The sequence below is a fragment of the Poecilia mexicana genome, unplaced genomic scaffold (assembly GCF_051168715.1).
Source record: "Poecilia mexicana isolate PSO_F unplaced genomic scaffold, ASM5116871v1 scaffold_6, whole genome shotgun sequence".
Taxonomy (NCBI): Eukaryota; Metazoa; Chordata; class Actinopteri; order Cyprinodontiformes; family Poeciliidae; genus Poecilia; species Poecilia mexicana.
Window position 1 is genome coordinate 19,448,263 of NW_028263375.1, and position 13,445 is coordinate 19,461,707.

General features: G+C 38.0%; 1 protein-coding gene and 1 pseudogene across 4 annotated transcripts in view; one reads left to right on the top strand and one right to left on the bottom strand.

Annotated features, from left to right (window-relative positions):
- The window catches only part of osbpl5 (oxysterol binding protein-like 5), a 90,135-nt gene that overhangs the window by 15,075 nt on the left and 61,615 nt on the right, over nucleotides 1-13,445 (bottom strand). For 2 of the 4 annotated variants that reach the window (XM_088006362.1, XM_014974296.2), the window contains exons 3-10: nucleotides 12,832-12,901; nucleotides 9,718-9,871; nucleotides 9,368-9,441; nucleotides 7,702-7,782; nucleotides 7,340-7,441; nucleotides 6,697-6,900; nucleotides 5,260-5,344; nucleotides 4,983-5,145 (exon numbers count right to left, since the gene is read on the bottom strand). In XM_088006362.1, the coding sequence (XP_087862488.1) occupies nucleotides 4,983-5,145; nucleotides 5,260-5,344; nucleotides 6,697-6,900; nucleotides 7,340-7,441; nucleotides 7,702-7,782; nucleotides 9,368-9,441; nucleotides 9,718-9,853 (845 nt within the window). In that variant the 5' untranslated portion in view covers nucleotides 9,854-9,871; nucleotides 12,832-12,901. The remainder of the gene's footprint in view (nucleotides 1-4,982; nucleotides 5,146-5,259; nucleotides 5,345-6,696; nucleotides 6,901-7,339; nucleotides 7,442-7,701; nucleotides 7,783-9,367; nucleotides 9,442-9,717; nucleotides 9,872-12,831; nucleotides 12,902-13,445) is intronic. The other 2 variants (XM_088006361.1, XM_014974295.2) reach the window with 1 other exon arrangement.
- Nucleotides 603-3,923, top strand: LOC148158688 (uncharacterized; annotated as a pseudogene).

Genomic DNA, 13,445 nt, shown 5'->3' on the forward strand with positions numbered 1-13,445 from the left:
TTATGTAGTTTCTTTGTGCATTGGTTTATGATTGCAGCTGTTTGGTTGTCTATTATTATTATTATTTTTTTTTAGCAGGAGCTTGAGTCTGAAATAGAGTTTCTATCTGTCATGTAGGGTTGGACAATAAATTAGTTATATGTATCACAATACACACGTGATCAATATCAATAGATAGTAAGTCTGATAGAATATTCAATATATAGAATATTCTCTGAACTCTGATCCAGAACCACATACCATTCTGGAGGATGTAGGCAGAGTAAAGGCTACTCAACCTCTCAAGGCTATCAACAAGCTGTTGAGTAACTTGCGGAGCAGCAGTTTTATATTTCACCACTGTGCCTCATAAATGTTTTTAAAAAATATATAATGGTGTGAAAGCTGTGGATAAAATGGGAAAGGTCACATCACCAGTTTGGCAGCATTTCAGATATTTAAAAAATAAAAAATTATTGATATAAACTAAAATGAAATGCTTGTATCGTGAAATGTTTTTCAGCAATATCATCCAACCCTACTATCATGTTCATAGTAAATCTTTTGCAATGTTATATTTTATTAGACATTATTCATTAGTTATTGTGTGTAATTGTCACAGGATGGATGAGATATATGACTTCTTACAATCACGAGATGTTTCAGAGGAAGTCATACAATGACTGCAAAAGGATAAGGTAGCTAGATTGTTAAGAAAATCAGTACATTTAAAAGTTATACAAAATTATAGAGACATAGTGAAGACAGATCAGTTTTATCATGTGGCTTTTTTTAATGGGTTTCCCCCCGTTTTTATAGGTTAAACTGTTTTAATTTTTTTTTTCTAGATTGACTCCAGTGTCCTTCTGCTCATGACAGATTTGCAGCTTAAGGAGTATCTCGCATCTTATGGTGACCGACTGGCACTTCTCGGATATTGCAGACGAAGGGAAATCAAAACGTTTTGACCGACTGAGAGCCATGATTTCAAGGAAGAAAGGCAGCGATCAAAAGCAGGTCTCAGAAAATTTTAGCATCAGAAGTGTTCAAAAAAGTGTTCGAAAAGATGAGATAGGATGGATGAATTCTCGAGATGGGAAGTTTTTTCAAGTTCGGACAAAGAAAGGTGGTGGAACAAGAAAAACTGATGTGTCAAAGGACTGTAGAAAAATGAATTAATTGAAAAGGCAGTGGGTTTGTTTGTTCCTTCTCAAAGAAATTCACAGGGAAGAATTACAGATTTTGAGGTTGACATGACAGATTTTCAGGAACATTCACTTGATGAACATATTACTGTTGGAGAACTTTATGAGCAGACAAAACTACCTGTTTTGCGTTTTTACCTAACAACCAAAAAGGACACGGGCAGTGATCGGAACCAGACAACCCCAGTGGAAATGACCAAGACACTTTAAGGTTTTCTACTCACTCTCAAGTTTGCACACCACTGACTCAATCCAAAGCACCAGACAGCATTGATGCCATATATGTTGGAACCAGCAGTGTCCTGACAAACAGCAGCAGTGATAATATTCACCTAGTTTACTCTACTGATGACATGGGTGATTTGTCCAATGTCCAAGAGCTAGATGCAGGAATCAATGGGGACATTTTAGAAGACAGTGGCACTGTTACCTTTTTCACAGGACACATTTAACACAGATAGTCTCAGTCTTGATGACACCCTTCCGCTGTCTCCACAGCCATCTAGTCCAGTGCTTTCTTCTTCACAATTTGATTCTTTGGACATGCCCATTATTCAGAGAGAAGGGATTAAGAAAATCCTTGTTCTTCACCGGGGCCAGATCCTGAAAGAACCAATTTCACATTTTTGTGATCCAGGTGTCACTCAGGAGGACATATGTATTCAAGTGGTGCTTTCCTGATGGAAGGTGAGAAAAGGCTGTTGATGATGGAGGAGTTTTGAGGGATGTCCTCTCTGAGTTTTGGCAGGACTTTTATGAACAGCGCACAATGACTTTGAAAGTCGAAATTATGACTTTGAAAGTCGAAATTATGACTTTGAATCTCATAATTATGACTTTGAAAGTCGAAAATTATCTTTTTGAATCTCATAATTATGATTTTGAAAGTCGAAATTGACTGAATTTCAATTATGATTTTTGAATCTCATACTTATGACCTTGAAAGTCGAAATTATGACTTCCTGTTGGTCTTTTATTTTTTCTTTCATTGCGGAAATGGGCTTCCATTGAGGCAAGTTTTGTTGCTTCTGGAAATAATATTTAGGTTGGATTACATTTCAAATAGAGTCTGTTCATATATTGTTATGTTATGGAAGATGGCAATAATCAACCCATATTTAGTGTTTACTCGATACTGGATTTTATTAAGGGAATAACAAACATCAGATTTAATTAACTAAAATTAATGTCATGTATTTAGAGATAGAGATTTTTGCTCACAGAGTTATAAACTGCATGTGTTTAATGATGCAGATGCCCACAACAAATATTTGATGTGCAAACCTGGAAAATGTGCGCTACTTGAGAATAAACAACCCATGGTAATAATAAACCGGATCAGTGTAACATTTATTAAACTAAATTAGTGGAGGCTTTGTTGGCTTGGGAGCAAAAAAAACTGACCACTATCTAAGTGCTTAAGATCTTCTTAAAGAGACAGCAAATGTACATCATGTACATGTGAAGACACGTACGGCAACATCCAATTCTAATTCAAGCTACATCTAATGGAGACTAAACTAATCAAACCTCAGATCCGCAGGCAGAAAACCAAAGCACTGGAAGAAAAAAAACAAAAAAAAAAAACGAATAGAAAGTCATTCATCAGCGTTCAAATGATCACATTAAAGAGAAGTGAGAATGAGAATCATGAGCAGCGATGATGGGTGGCGTGAGAGAAATGTCCTTCAGGCATTTATTACCTCCGATTGAAAGCCGCAGAACATAAACAGTGCATGTGATTAAAGCGAACGCAGTAACACTGAAAGTTAAACAGACCGTCGTCACTGTCGCTCTCGGCGGTGGCTACTTCATAAATCCTGCACCTATCCTGGGAATAGTGGACGGCAATTGCACTGTCACCTGCTTTCAAAACCAGACTCGGTTATATAACTATAGTCAGAGACAACCAGGAAGCAGATCATTTTCTTTAACAATGGAAGACAGTTCAGTTTTTTCAAAAGTCCCCCAGGGCATGGCAGTCCTGAAGAACTACATTCCAGCAGAATTACTACCTAAACCACAGAGTTATCTTTTAGTCTAAACACAATAATGCAAACTGCTTTCCCTTACCGTCAAACTAAACAGCATATGGAGAAGTTCTTCCACAGGAATCCAACAGCTGATAATGTTATCAGCAAATCCAAGCACAGATGTAGACTGGCTTTCTCTCCCCTTCTCTCCTGTGTGTGTGTGAATGGCTTCTGTCAGCTGACAACAGGCTCCAGTGTTTGTCCCTCTAACACTTCTCTACCTGCTTCCTGAATGTGCCTGTGAAAAGCACTGACTGTGAGCCAAGGTGTGTATGAAAAGCCTGCAATGGCTGATTTGCTTTTTAGGTGGTGTGCTCCATCTTCCTGCTCCCTTGTCAGTCATGTGAGCGAATACGGTGCTGAGATTGGTCAAGGCAAAGGAAAGAGAGGAGGGGCTGCAGGAAAGGATGGCTGGAGGGAGGGTTCAGGCAAGGAGAAGGCGAGAGGGAAGCGTGAGGAGGGGACCTAATGTAGGATGTAAACAGCGCACAGGGGAGGAGGATGGGGGCTGCAACAATCACAGGTAGCAATTTAACGAGCATTCAACCGGAATATTTAGAGCAAAAATTACTATTTTACAAATGTTTACCACACAAAAATAATTTAAAACAAAAATGATTGGCAATCATCTGCTAGCTAGATATTGGCATACTGTCAATAGTAACAGATCAACGGATGCTTCTCCTCCTAGGTCTTTGCTGAGTAAGAGTGAATGATTTTCTTTTGCTGTCCACCTGAAAGCTCGCTCATCGAGGCAGAGCTGTAGAGACTGCAGTCATGACCAGGTAAAAGCACTACACCAAAACGGTTGTGAAAAAGCAACCAAAATCCAAAGAATTATTTTTGTTTTAAATCCTTAAAAACTCTGAGGACATATTGTTCAAGACCACTTCAAACAGGCTGGCAATGACCTTCGCACAATAACACTTAGATTAGGTTTGTCTTACTCCGATTCAGATATTTCAACTTATCCTCCAGTCACAACAAGCTGTCATCTTCAGCTACTTTACATGAAGACACTGAAGTATTTTTGCACAAACACATGGACAGCTTGATGTGAAAGCACAGCTGTTTGGTGAGAAAGCACAGCAGATACACGCAAACAAATCTTCAGTGTTTTAGAAAACAGAACAGTTTTAAACACAACAATCGTCACTCACCGAGTGTGATGACAGATTTGAAAATCATCTGAAATGAGTCAATAAAGCATTTACCATGAACTGAGACTGCTAAATGAAATGGTAAATGGCTCGTACCTGTACAGCGCTTCAGCATGTCCAGAGGACCCCAAACCACTTCACACTACATTCATGCACACATTCACACGCTGATGGTGGAAAGCTACTGGATGGTAGCCACAGCTGCCATACAATCATGAATTTATATAATTTATTAACCACATGCTTTAATATAATCACAGGGAAGTGTAAGGAAATAGAATCCAGCATTGCATTTTCTCTGATTGATACCAAATTCAAAGGAAATCAGATCATTTCTGGCCAAGGAAGCTAATAGACATGTGCATACAAATATTTCTGGAGCTATTTGTAAAATCACTGTGCACATTGTGGACTCATTGGACAGATGGATTGAGAGACGACTGTCAGTCAGCATGTCCTGCTGAGATAGAAAGAACGGACTACTGGTACATACAGAAGGTTTCCCCAGTGAATCCATGATTTTTAACCTCCTATTCTAAGCTGTTCATAAGGATGTATTGAAGATATACTTCTCACAGAGCATGTGGTAGTTGTGTATTACTCACTGTTGCAGCTCTGTAGCAGTGAGTGGAGAAGACTGCAGCAGCTGGAGTATATGTGAAGAATCTGAAGCCATGCAGATATCGCCCTCCTTTTCAGGTCTGGGAGACATTTTGTAGAGACTGGAACTGCTCAGAGCCAGCTCCAAGGCATCCATCCAGCACCGGCCTGCAGGCAAAAGATCCAAGAAGGGAAACGTGTGTTCTTAGTATGTTCTAATGTCCAAAAAACAATGCATCAAGCATGGGACAATACTGAACTCAAAGAGTAACAGCAGCTCACCATCAGACTCAGATGCAGCCCTGAAGATCAGGTAGTTGCTGGGTAAAGGCTGCGTGATGGAACCGACATTTTCTCCTTTCGGACCCTAAAGAGAGAAATCAAACACAGTGACTCACGCTGTTCATATGGTAACACCAGAAGCATGACTTAAAGAAACATGAGAAAATAGTCGAAGCTTTTGGTCATGTTATTGAAAGAAAGGTATGATATTTGTTCAGAAAAAAGAGTGGGAAAAAAAATAATGTTATAATATAATAATATATAATAATATTATCCTATTTACTCACTTGTGTAGATATACATTTGTGCTTATCCATGTCCAGATACTGCTTCATGTTAACATAAAGAGTTATACGAAGCCTATAGCAGTGCAGAACTACCCCTCCCATACCTATTGCTGCACAATGTTGTTTAGCGGCGGAAATAGGATTATTACACTAGCCCCCTCCTAAAGGAGATAATGGGCAACAAAACAAGATAATCAGTCTTACTTAGATAACACTGTTTGAAATGTAATGTCAGTAAGCTACAGGAAGAATAACTCTTGATAGCGTATATCAGTTAGAGACAGTGCTACTTTTTAAGAGCAAAATTTTAAAAATGAATAGTATTTTGTGCACCTAGCATAATTTAGCAGGTTTATTCTATTTTTGTTTAGTAAATGTTTTTGCTAAATACTATGGGTCAAAATCATTTTATTTTAAATACAATAAAGTGTGAAACAAACATATCTTGCATAACACATTTAGTGTCTACTCAGAAGTTGCAACACTAAATGAGATACAGAAAAAGAAAATTGCTAATGCAAAACGGATAAGTAATTAGTTTATCATTGGCTAATGTGGCCTGAATGTAAATATGGACAACAAAACAAACTACAATAACATTTTTCTTTATTATGTTAAATTTTAGCTCTGCGTTGCTAAACCAAAAACTCCTTCAGTACATTTGTCCTTCATTAAACTTATATCTTATATAATACATTTAGTGTCTATATATATTTTTTCTCTTTTATTGCTGTAAAATGCTACTCCATGTTATCAGTTGTTAATGCTGTCTTTTCAGTTACCGTTGGGAGATAATTGAATTGCATTTTTTTAAAACACTTTCTTATTAAAGAAGAAAAACTCGCTTAAAGGAGGTAACGCAAGCCCAGATAAAATATATGTTGAACAAGCGCATTTATTAAAAAATACAATTCTCCATAAAAAATAAATAACTTATTGTTTGAGGAGTTAATTAAATACTGACATATCTTTGAACAACCAATATTAGAATATGGTCCCATCTGTTCAACAAATTTAGGATATTTTGTCTCAGTCTTTATCAACTCCATTTCAAAGTAATTATCACAAATATCAAAAACTTCTAGCGGAACTGATTTGAACCGTGTCCCCAAATCCCAGTTTGACCAGGAACTCATTGAACATGCCAAACCTTGACAGCCCAGATGGATTTCTCCAGTGGATGGTAGAGCTTGAAGCAGAAGCCGTCTTTCTTGGAGGGTCTCTCGATCAGCTTGCATGCACTAAGAAGGATGGTGCCCACCCAGTGGTCTGGTGTTGGTGTCTTATAGATCAGCAGCACACCAGGCCTTAAGGCACACCACAACTTGGTCCAACTCTTTAAAGAACCACGAATCTAAAGAAGTCACATGAATGAAATAAGTAACGTACAACAAAAAGTAGATATTTAAAAAAAAAGAGTAAAAAGAACCTGTTTATCCTAGACCCAAAATATTTGACACAAGTCATGCAGTGTAAAAAGCTATTCTATCAACTCCTAAGGAAATGTAAGTAAACTTCTTAATTTGAAATTTAGCAAAGAAAATAATTTGACTGGCCTAAAACAGGAGAAGTTTAGTCAGTGAAACAAAAAGGCTGGTTGGGTAAGTTAATACATATGTAATCATCTCATTTCAGTTGAATAAAAAATGCATCTAATAAACTACCACGAATAGGTTTTAAGCATACGTATTAAGACAACTTTAAATAATATAAAATGTAACATTTTAACTGCAAAATGATTAGCGATTGTGTAACCAATCATAAATATTGTCCTGCTTGAGCCGTTCTCAGACCTTGAGCCAATTGGACATGACAACAACACTGGGGTCCTTAAGTGCAGTGGAGAGCTCCTTCGCTGCCCGCTTCTTCTCTTGCCGATAATTTTGCTTTTGAACCTGAAGAGAAAAAACAACAAAACGCTAATGAGTCATCAGTCTCACAGAGAGAAAAACGATGTTGCATAAGCCAACACTAGGTGGAAGCAGAGTCAAACTAGCTGAAATATTCATTTGAGACGTGTCACACAAATCGGAAGCATTAAACTGCGTTTTAAAAGGTTCCCAAATAGCCATTTGACCTACTTAATGACAAAGAAACTGTGGCACAATAAGGCTCAACATTTTCTCAGTTTCTCAAGCAAGGAAGTGACGTGTACCTTGAGAGACTCCTTTCGAGCCAGCTTCTCGGTGGGGGAGGGGCTGTCCTTTTCAACGCCATTAAACATCCTGGACTCAGACTGGAGTCAAGAGGGAAAGAAAGTAAAAAGAACCTCTTTGAAACAAACAAATCCTGGAAGCTCTAACTGCCTCGGAAAATATTTAATTTTAAATGGGAAAAATTACCTTGTAGAAAGAAGCTCATATTGAACCATACACACACAAAAAAAAGGTGGAATTAAGCTTTTTAATATTGCCGACAACTAAAAATGTTCTGCTATGAAGGCTTATTAAGTTTGCATTTGATAAAATTGAGGACAAAATGTTCCTTAACGCTTGTGACAAGCTAGAATGTGGCTTTTTCTACGAGTTGTGAAACTGAACATTCAGTGGCCACAAACCAACAAATCTTAATGATTAAAGTTGCAGGAGACAAAAAGTGCATATCAGTTACCTGTCAGACATGACAATTAATTTTCTGTAATGTTTATTTCAGCTTCTTTAAGTGCAACAAATGATCATTACACAAAATATCCAGTCTTAAAAGAGAAGTACACAGCTATATCCTTGCGTAAGTGAAAGTATGCAACGACTGAACCGTCCTCAGTCCAGCTTGTTCTTTACGGGCCTATAGGATAGACGACAAGGCAAAGGACCAGTGATGCAGCTGCACACAGGGTTATTATCTTATATAGGGTATAAGGCAAAATAGTGAGGATGAGCAAGGCAAAGCGACATGTGGGCAGGAGACGAGACAAGATGAGATCAAATGGTTATCACTTGCAACTTTTGTTGGAAGCCATATTGTCTTGTTATCACATAACAATAAGAAAAGATTGTCTTGCAAAAGCAGTTTCGAGATGGGTTGATGTCAATCATTTGCCTTGAGGCAGTAAAAGACAGTTCCCACCATGGCCTTGATGTATAAAATGCAGCTTTGTAATAATTTTTACAAAACAAGCAGCCGTTTGTGGTTTTGGTTTACTTACAGTGGCTTGCAAAAGTTTTGATACCCTTTGAACTTTTTTCATATTTTGTCATGTTTGAACTTTAAATTGTTTTTTGGAGATTTTAAGTGATATGTGTTTGGTATGTCCCTATCAGAATATGCTGATTTAAAGACTGAAATGTATGCCTATTTCTTTCTTTTGTTAAGGCCTTCATAGAACAGCTGCATTTTTAGTTATGCACTGGTGGCGTCTATTTACTAATAAGGACTCTCCTAAAGCCTTATTTATTAGAGGCATTAGAAGATTTAATAGTATCAACGTAAAAGGACCTAAATATAAAAATGCACAACAACATACTTTCTACAGTTTTATTTTCAGAATATTTTTTTTCTTTTTTAAGTGCACAAGATCTAAAACACTAAAATTAGTTATTTTAAACTGTGAAAAGGTTTGTGTGAAAGCATTTGCAAGGCTTTGAATATTGCCTTTAGATGCATTTGATTATAACTTTCTAAAATGGGACTAAAAGTACTTGAGTTCATAAATGAAGGCATCAAAAACTGAAAGCTTTGCCAGCTTGCGTATGTTCCAACTTGTTAAAGAAACAATGAAAAGAAATGATGCTACAATGTAAGAGCAGCTGTGTTCCCGCCTAAGGAGGAGATTTACTGTGATGTAGGTTGGGGAACTGCCCAATCAGGAACTGCAGTCTTACCTTGCTGTCTGGTGATTGGGCAGGACTAAGTTCACTACTCAGCATGGAGAGAGCGTTCCTGTCTGTCTCACTGCCTGGTGGGAACCCACAACACACAGTCACATACAAATGCGCTCAGTGATTAAACCTGCAGACAAACAATTAAAGCGCAGCAGCCACCAAAGCATCTAACAAGCAGCAGGTCATGTTTGTTCATTTATTTATGGGATAAATACTCTGCAGCACAGCACGGCATATTTTCACAAACACAGGAATCCACCAGCCTTTGCTGGTGGATTCCCGAAATGTCACTGTACCCGATTTCACACACAATTTTACATTTCACAATTGTCAGCTTTAAAGCCTCTTACCTGGGCTGAAGTTGTAGATGTCATTGTCTCCTCCATAAGACAAGTTCCGGGTGAGTGTGCGGGGGTCAATTTTAGGTGGAGAGGTGGCGCTAGGGCAAAGAGAAAGCCTCCGTTGGAGCAAATTCTCCTCCTTCATCGTGACAACTTGCTTGTCCTTAATAAAAGTAAACAAAGCAAGATAACAAAGCTAAGTCATTCAAACACACTCCTTTTTCGTGTAGCTCTATGAGCCCTTTCATTCTTCTCCAACGCTAACAAAGCCATACTGTACACAAACATGCCAGCCTGTTCACATAGCGACACGGAGCATGGCAGTGACGAGCAGTTCAGACTGCACACTGCCAGAGTCGGTGACAGAAGGAGGCCTCTAACCCACTCCAGCGCGTCTGTCCGCACCGATTCGCCGTCCAAAATGACCCCAAACACAACAACCGTGACTTTTCTAATGTCTAAACTGATTCGTGCAAACACAGAAAGCTTTCACAGACATTGTTTCATCACCACAAAAAAAAAATCTACTCATGAATTGTATGAATTACTACAAATGTCTACAAAGTGAAATTGTGAATCTGCAGGTTGTTATTGCTGTTGTGCTAATTTATCCTGTAGTATATGACATCTGACTTTTCAGTTTTCTCCCCTTCCTTTCATATTTTTGCATTTTAATTTTAGTGATTATCTTTTTTATGCATATTATTTTGATAAATATATATACAGAAATATTGATTATTGTCATAACAAAAATATCCTTAAAAGGATTTGACAGAATTCATCAGACTATTTGTAGGCTATAGGACTCATTTTGATCTACTGTGACACTGACTGATTTGTGAACTTTTAGTCAATCAGTTTAATACAGTTAGAGGAAGAATAGCGCTGCACATTATATCGTAAAACTACTGTAATTGCAATATCAGTGTGTGCTTTGTTTACATCACAAAGGACTGTTTAGAGAGCAAACATTGCTGGCTAATATAGTTCAAGAGTTCTGCAGTTGCCATTTTCATGTGAATGTAATATTTGACCAGTAGGACAGATTCTCACACCAGCAAAAGCTCGATACACCAGACACTAATGATATTCCCAAAAATGCTAATTGTCCCATAGAGCAGGAAGAACATATTAGAAAGAGGAAGAATGAAAAAAAACAAAAACAAACAGGAATATATTGTATCTGACATTGGCATCGCATTATTTACAAATATTATATTCATCGCTAGATTTTCTAGTGTATGCATGTATGTAAACTTTATTTAACCAGGTATGTCTCCTTGAAATAAAAAATAAAAATAAAAATTTTGGCCTAATATCGTGCAGCCCTAGAGAAGAACAATCATGACTACACTTAGTGCACGCTTATTGATTTTATGTTTGAAACATAAAACAGCGGAGAAGTAAAACAAAACAACAATTCTTGTTTTGATTTCCTCCTCCACTGAGCTTGCCTTTATGTTGAAACTATTCATAGTACACAATTAGCAACGGCTGAGGGTCACAGCTGTTTCCAGACTGGAACATAGCACTTGTTTTCAACAGGGTCTGAGCTGGTTACTGCAAATTAGAGGTAATGCTAAAACAGTGTGGTTAATGCAGGATATCCGTCACCATCTGGGTGTGTGTGAAAAGCCATGCTACACTCCAATCGATGCTGTCCTATTCATTTCCACCAGAAGACGAAACACGAACAGCAGGCGACACCCTCTGACGCTCAGCCTACTGAGTCGACTTTCCTGCAGCTCCTAACTTACAACCCCCGAGAAAAATCCCACAGAAATCCCATTCATACAGTGATTCATATTTTTAACCTCCCACATTATTCCACTGTGAATATATTGAGGATTATGACGTATGCCACATTACTACACCGAGTTACTATTTGGGGTACAAAAACCTGCACTTTAACAATGGCTGGAAGTCTGAAACTTGAAACCGCAGGACAGGCTGTTGAAATTTTAACCACTAAAGTGAGCCCTCCTTCCACAAGTACATTTCTATGCATATCAATAATACAAAAAGCATATTCACATCCTCATCATTCCCACTCCCCACTTCTACCCGTTGTCTACTCTGCCTGGGTGACTCATTCTATCATCATCCTAACTGTGCTTTCATCTCAAATGTTCCAGTTTTTTTTTTTTTAAAGGTTCGATTTTTATCCTCTACTCTAAAAAAAAAAAAAAAAAACAATCAAGTAGAAATTTAAAAGGCAGGGAAAAGGATCAATTTAAATAGACCTTTATTTGTCTTTGTGGGGCAGGTCTATAAATAGCTCACTTCTGCTGCAGTGCATACGTGCATGCGTAGTACAGTGCTGAACCCTGTATGGGGTGCGAGCAGCATGGGAAAAATCTAGAAGCTTTAGCATTACACAACGGGAGCACAATGGCAATCCCACCGTACAGCATCTCAGAATTAAAAACCGTTTGCAGACCATAAATCTGATGAGGAGCAAAGACATGCAGATAGCAGGAACAGCAAAAGCAGCTAATTCTGACAGTTGCAAAGCTTGAACAGAAAAATAACACAACCAACCTGAGCTCAATAGGAGAACATTACATGACCTAAACTGAACATGGCAGTGGCAGGTCTAACGTCTTTGTTGTTACAAACAGGTATGAGAAGACCTCACTAAAGGGTAAAATAACACAGAAGCCATGTTTATTTAAAACCTAAAATATGAAAATATCAGTAAGATCATCTTAGTGTTGGGTGGACCCACATGTGACAACAGAAAGAAATGGAGGAGGATCCGGTTACATGATAAAACCGAAGATAAATTTAAACTGTAATTTCCATGCTCTGAGTTTCCCTGACCTTGTTTCAACACAAATATAACGTGGAACTATGCAAGAACTCAGCCATCACCACTCACAGTACACAGTGAGTAAAGTTTGGCAAACTAAGCCAACATTTACTCAATCTACAATGCAATGCTGTGCAGGTGCTGGGCTAATATTTACCCTGAGATACGAGCCCCTTGTGGAAACTTCAATGGTACCAGAACAACATGAGACCAGCAAGAAACACATATTCCTCTGCTAGAAAGTAGCTTCGAATCATGGAAAAAGAAAACATAAACATGTCTTAAAAATTCAAAAACAACAAGTTCCTTACCAATCGTTACACTGTCGAGGTGAAAACGCTTGACACGGAGCCTGTTTGTTTTTAGTAATCATTGCAGCACCTGGGACAGTTGGAGAAGAGGAGGGGTGAAAGGGAACACTGGCATGTTCTAACCTGTATGTTTTATTAAGCTTCGATGATCTGACTCAGATAAACATTAGCCTCAATAATGATCACACAAGTTTGGGCTGCAAAATAAAGGCTGAAAGCTTGGATGGAGAGGATTTCTTGCCGAGAACAATTTCAGCTGCTAAATATAAAGAATATAAAAACTGTACCTGTACTGAAAAGCCCTGTGAAATTATTTGGACGCAGCAGTTTACAGACCCGATTATTATTTTGTGCTGTCCATAAACGGGGCAGATCCGGAATAATGTTTCAACAGCACATGCACTTCTTTTAAGAGACGCAGATTTCTGGTGTGTTGCATCAAAACATAGGTTTCTCCTCCTCTTTCTGTAATTGTCTACATTTACATAAGAGATTAGATGAGGAAGTAAAGCTGCTATTAATTTGTCCCTGCAGTTGAAAGGAGGTTTTTTTTAAAAAAAAAAAAAAAAAAAAGTCAGCATCATACAGTTTCATCAATATGAGCATCATGCTGC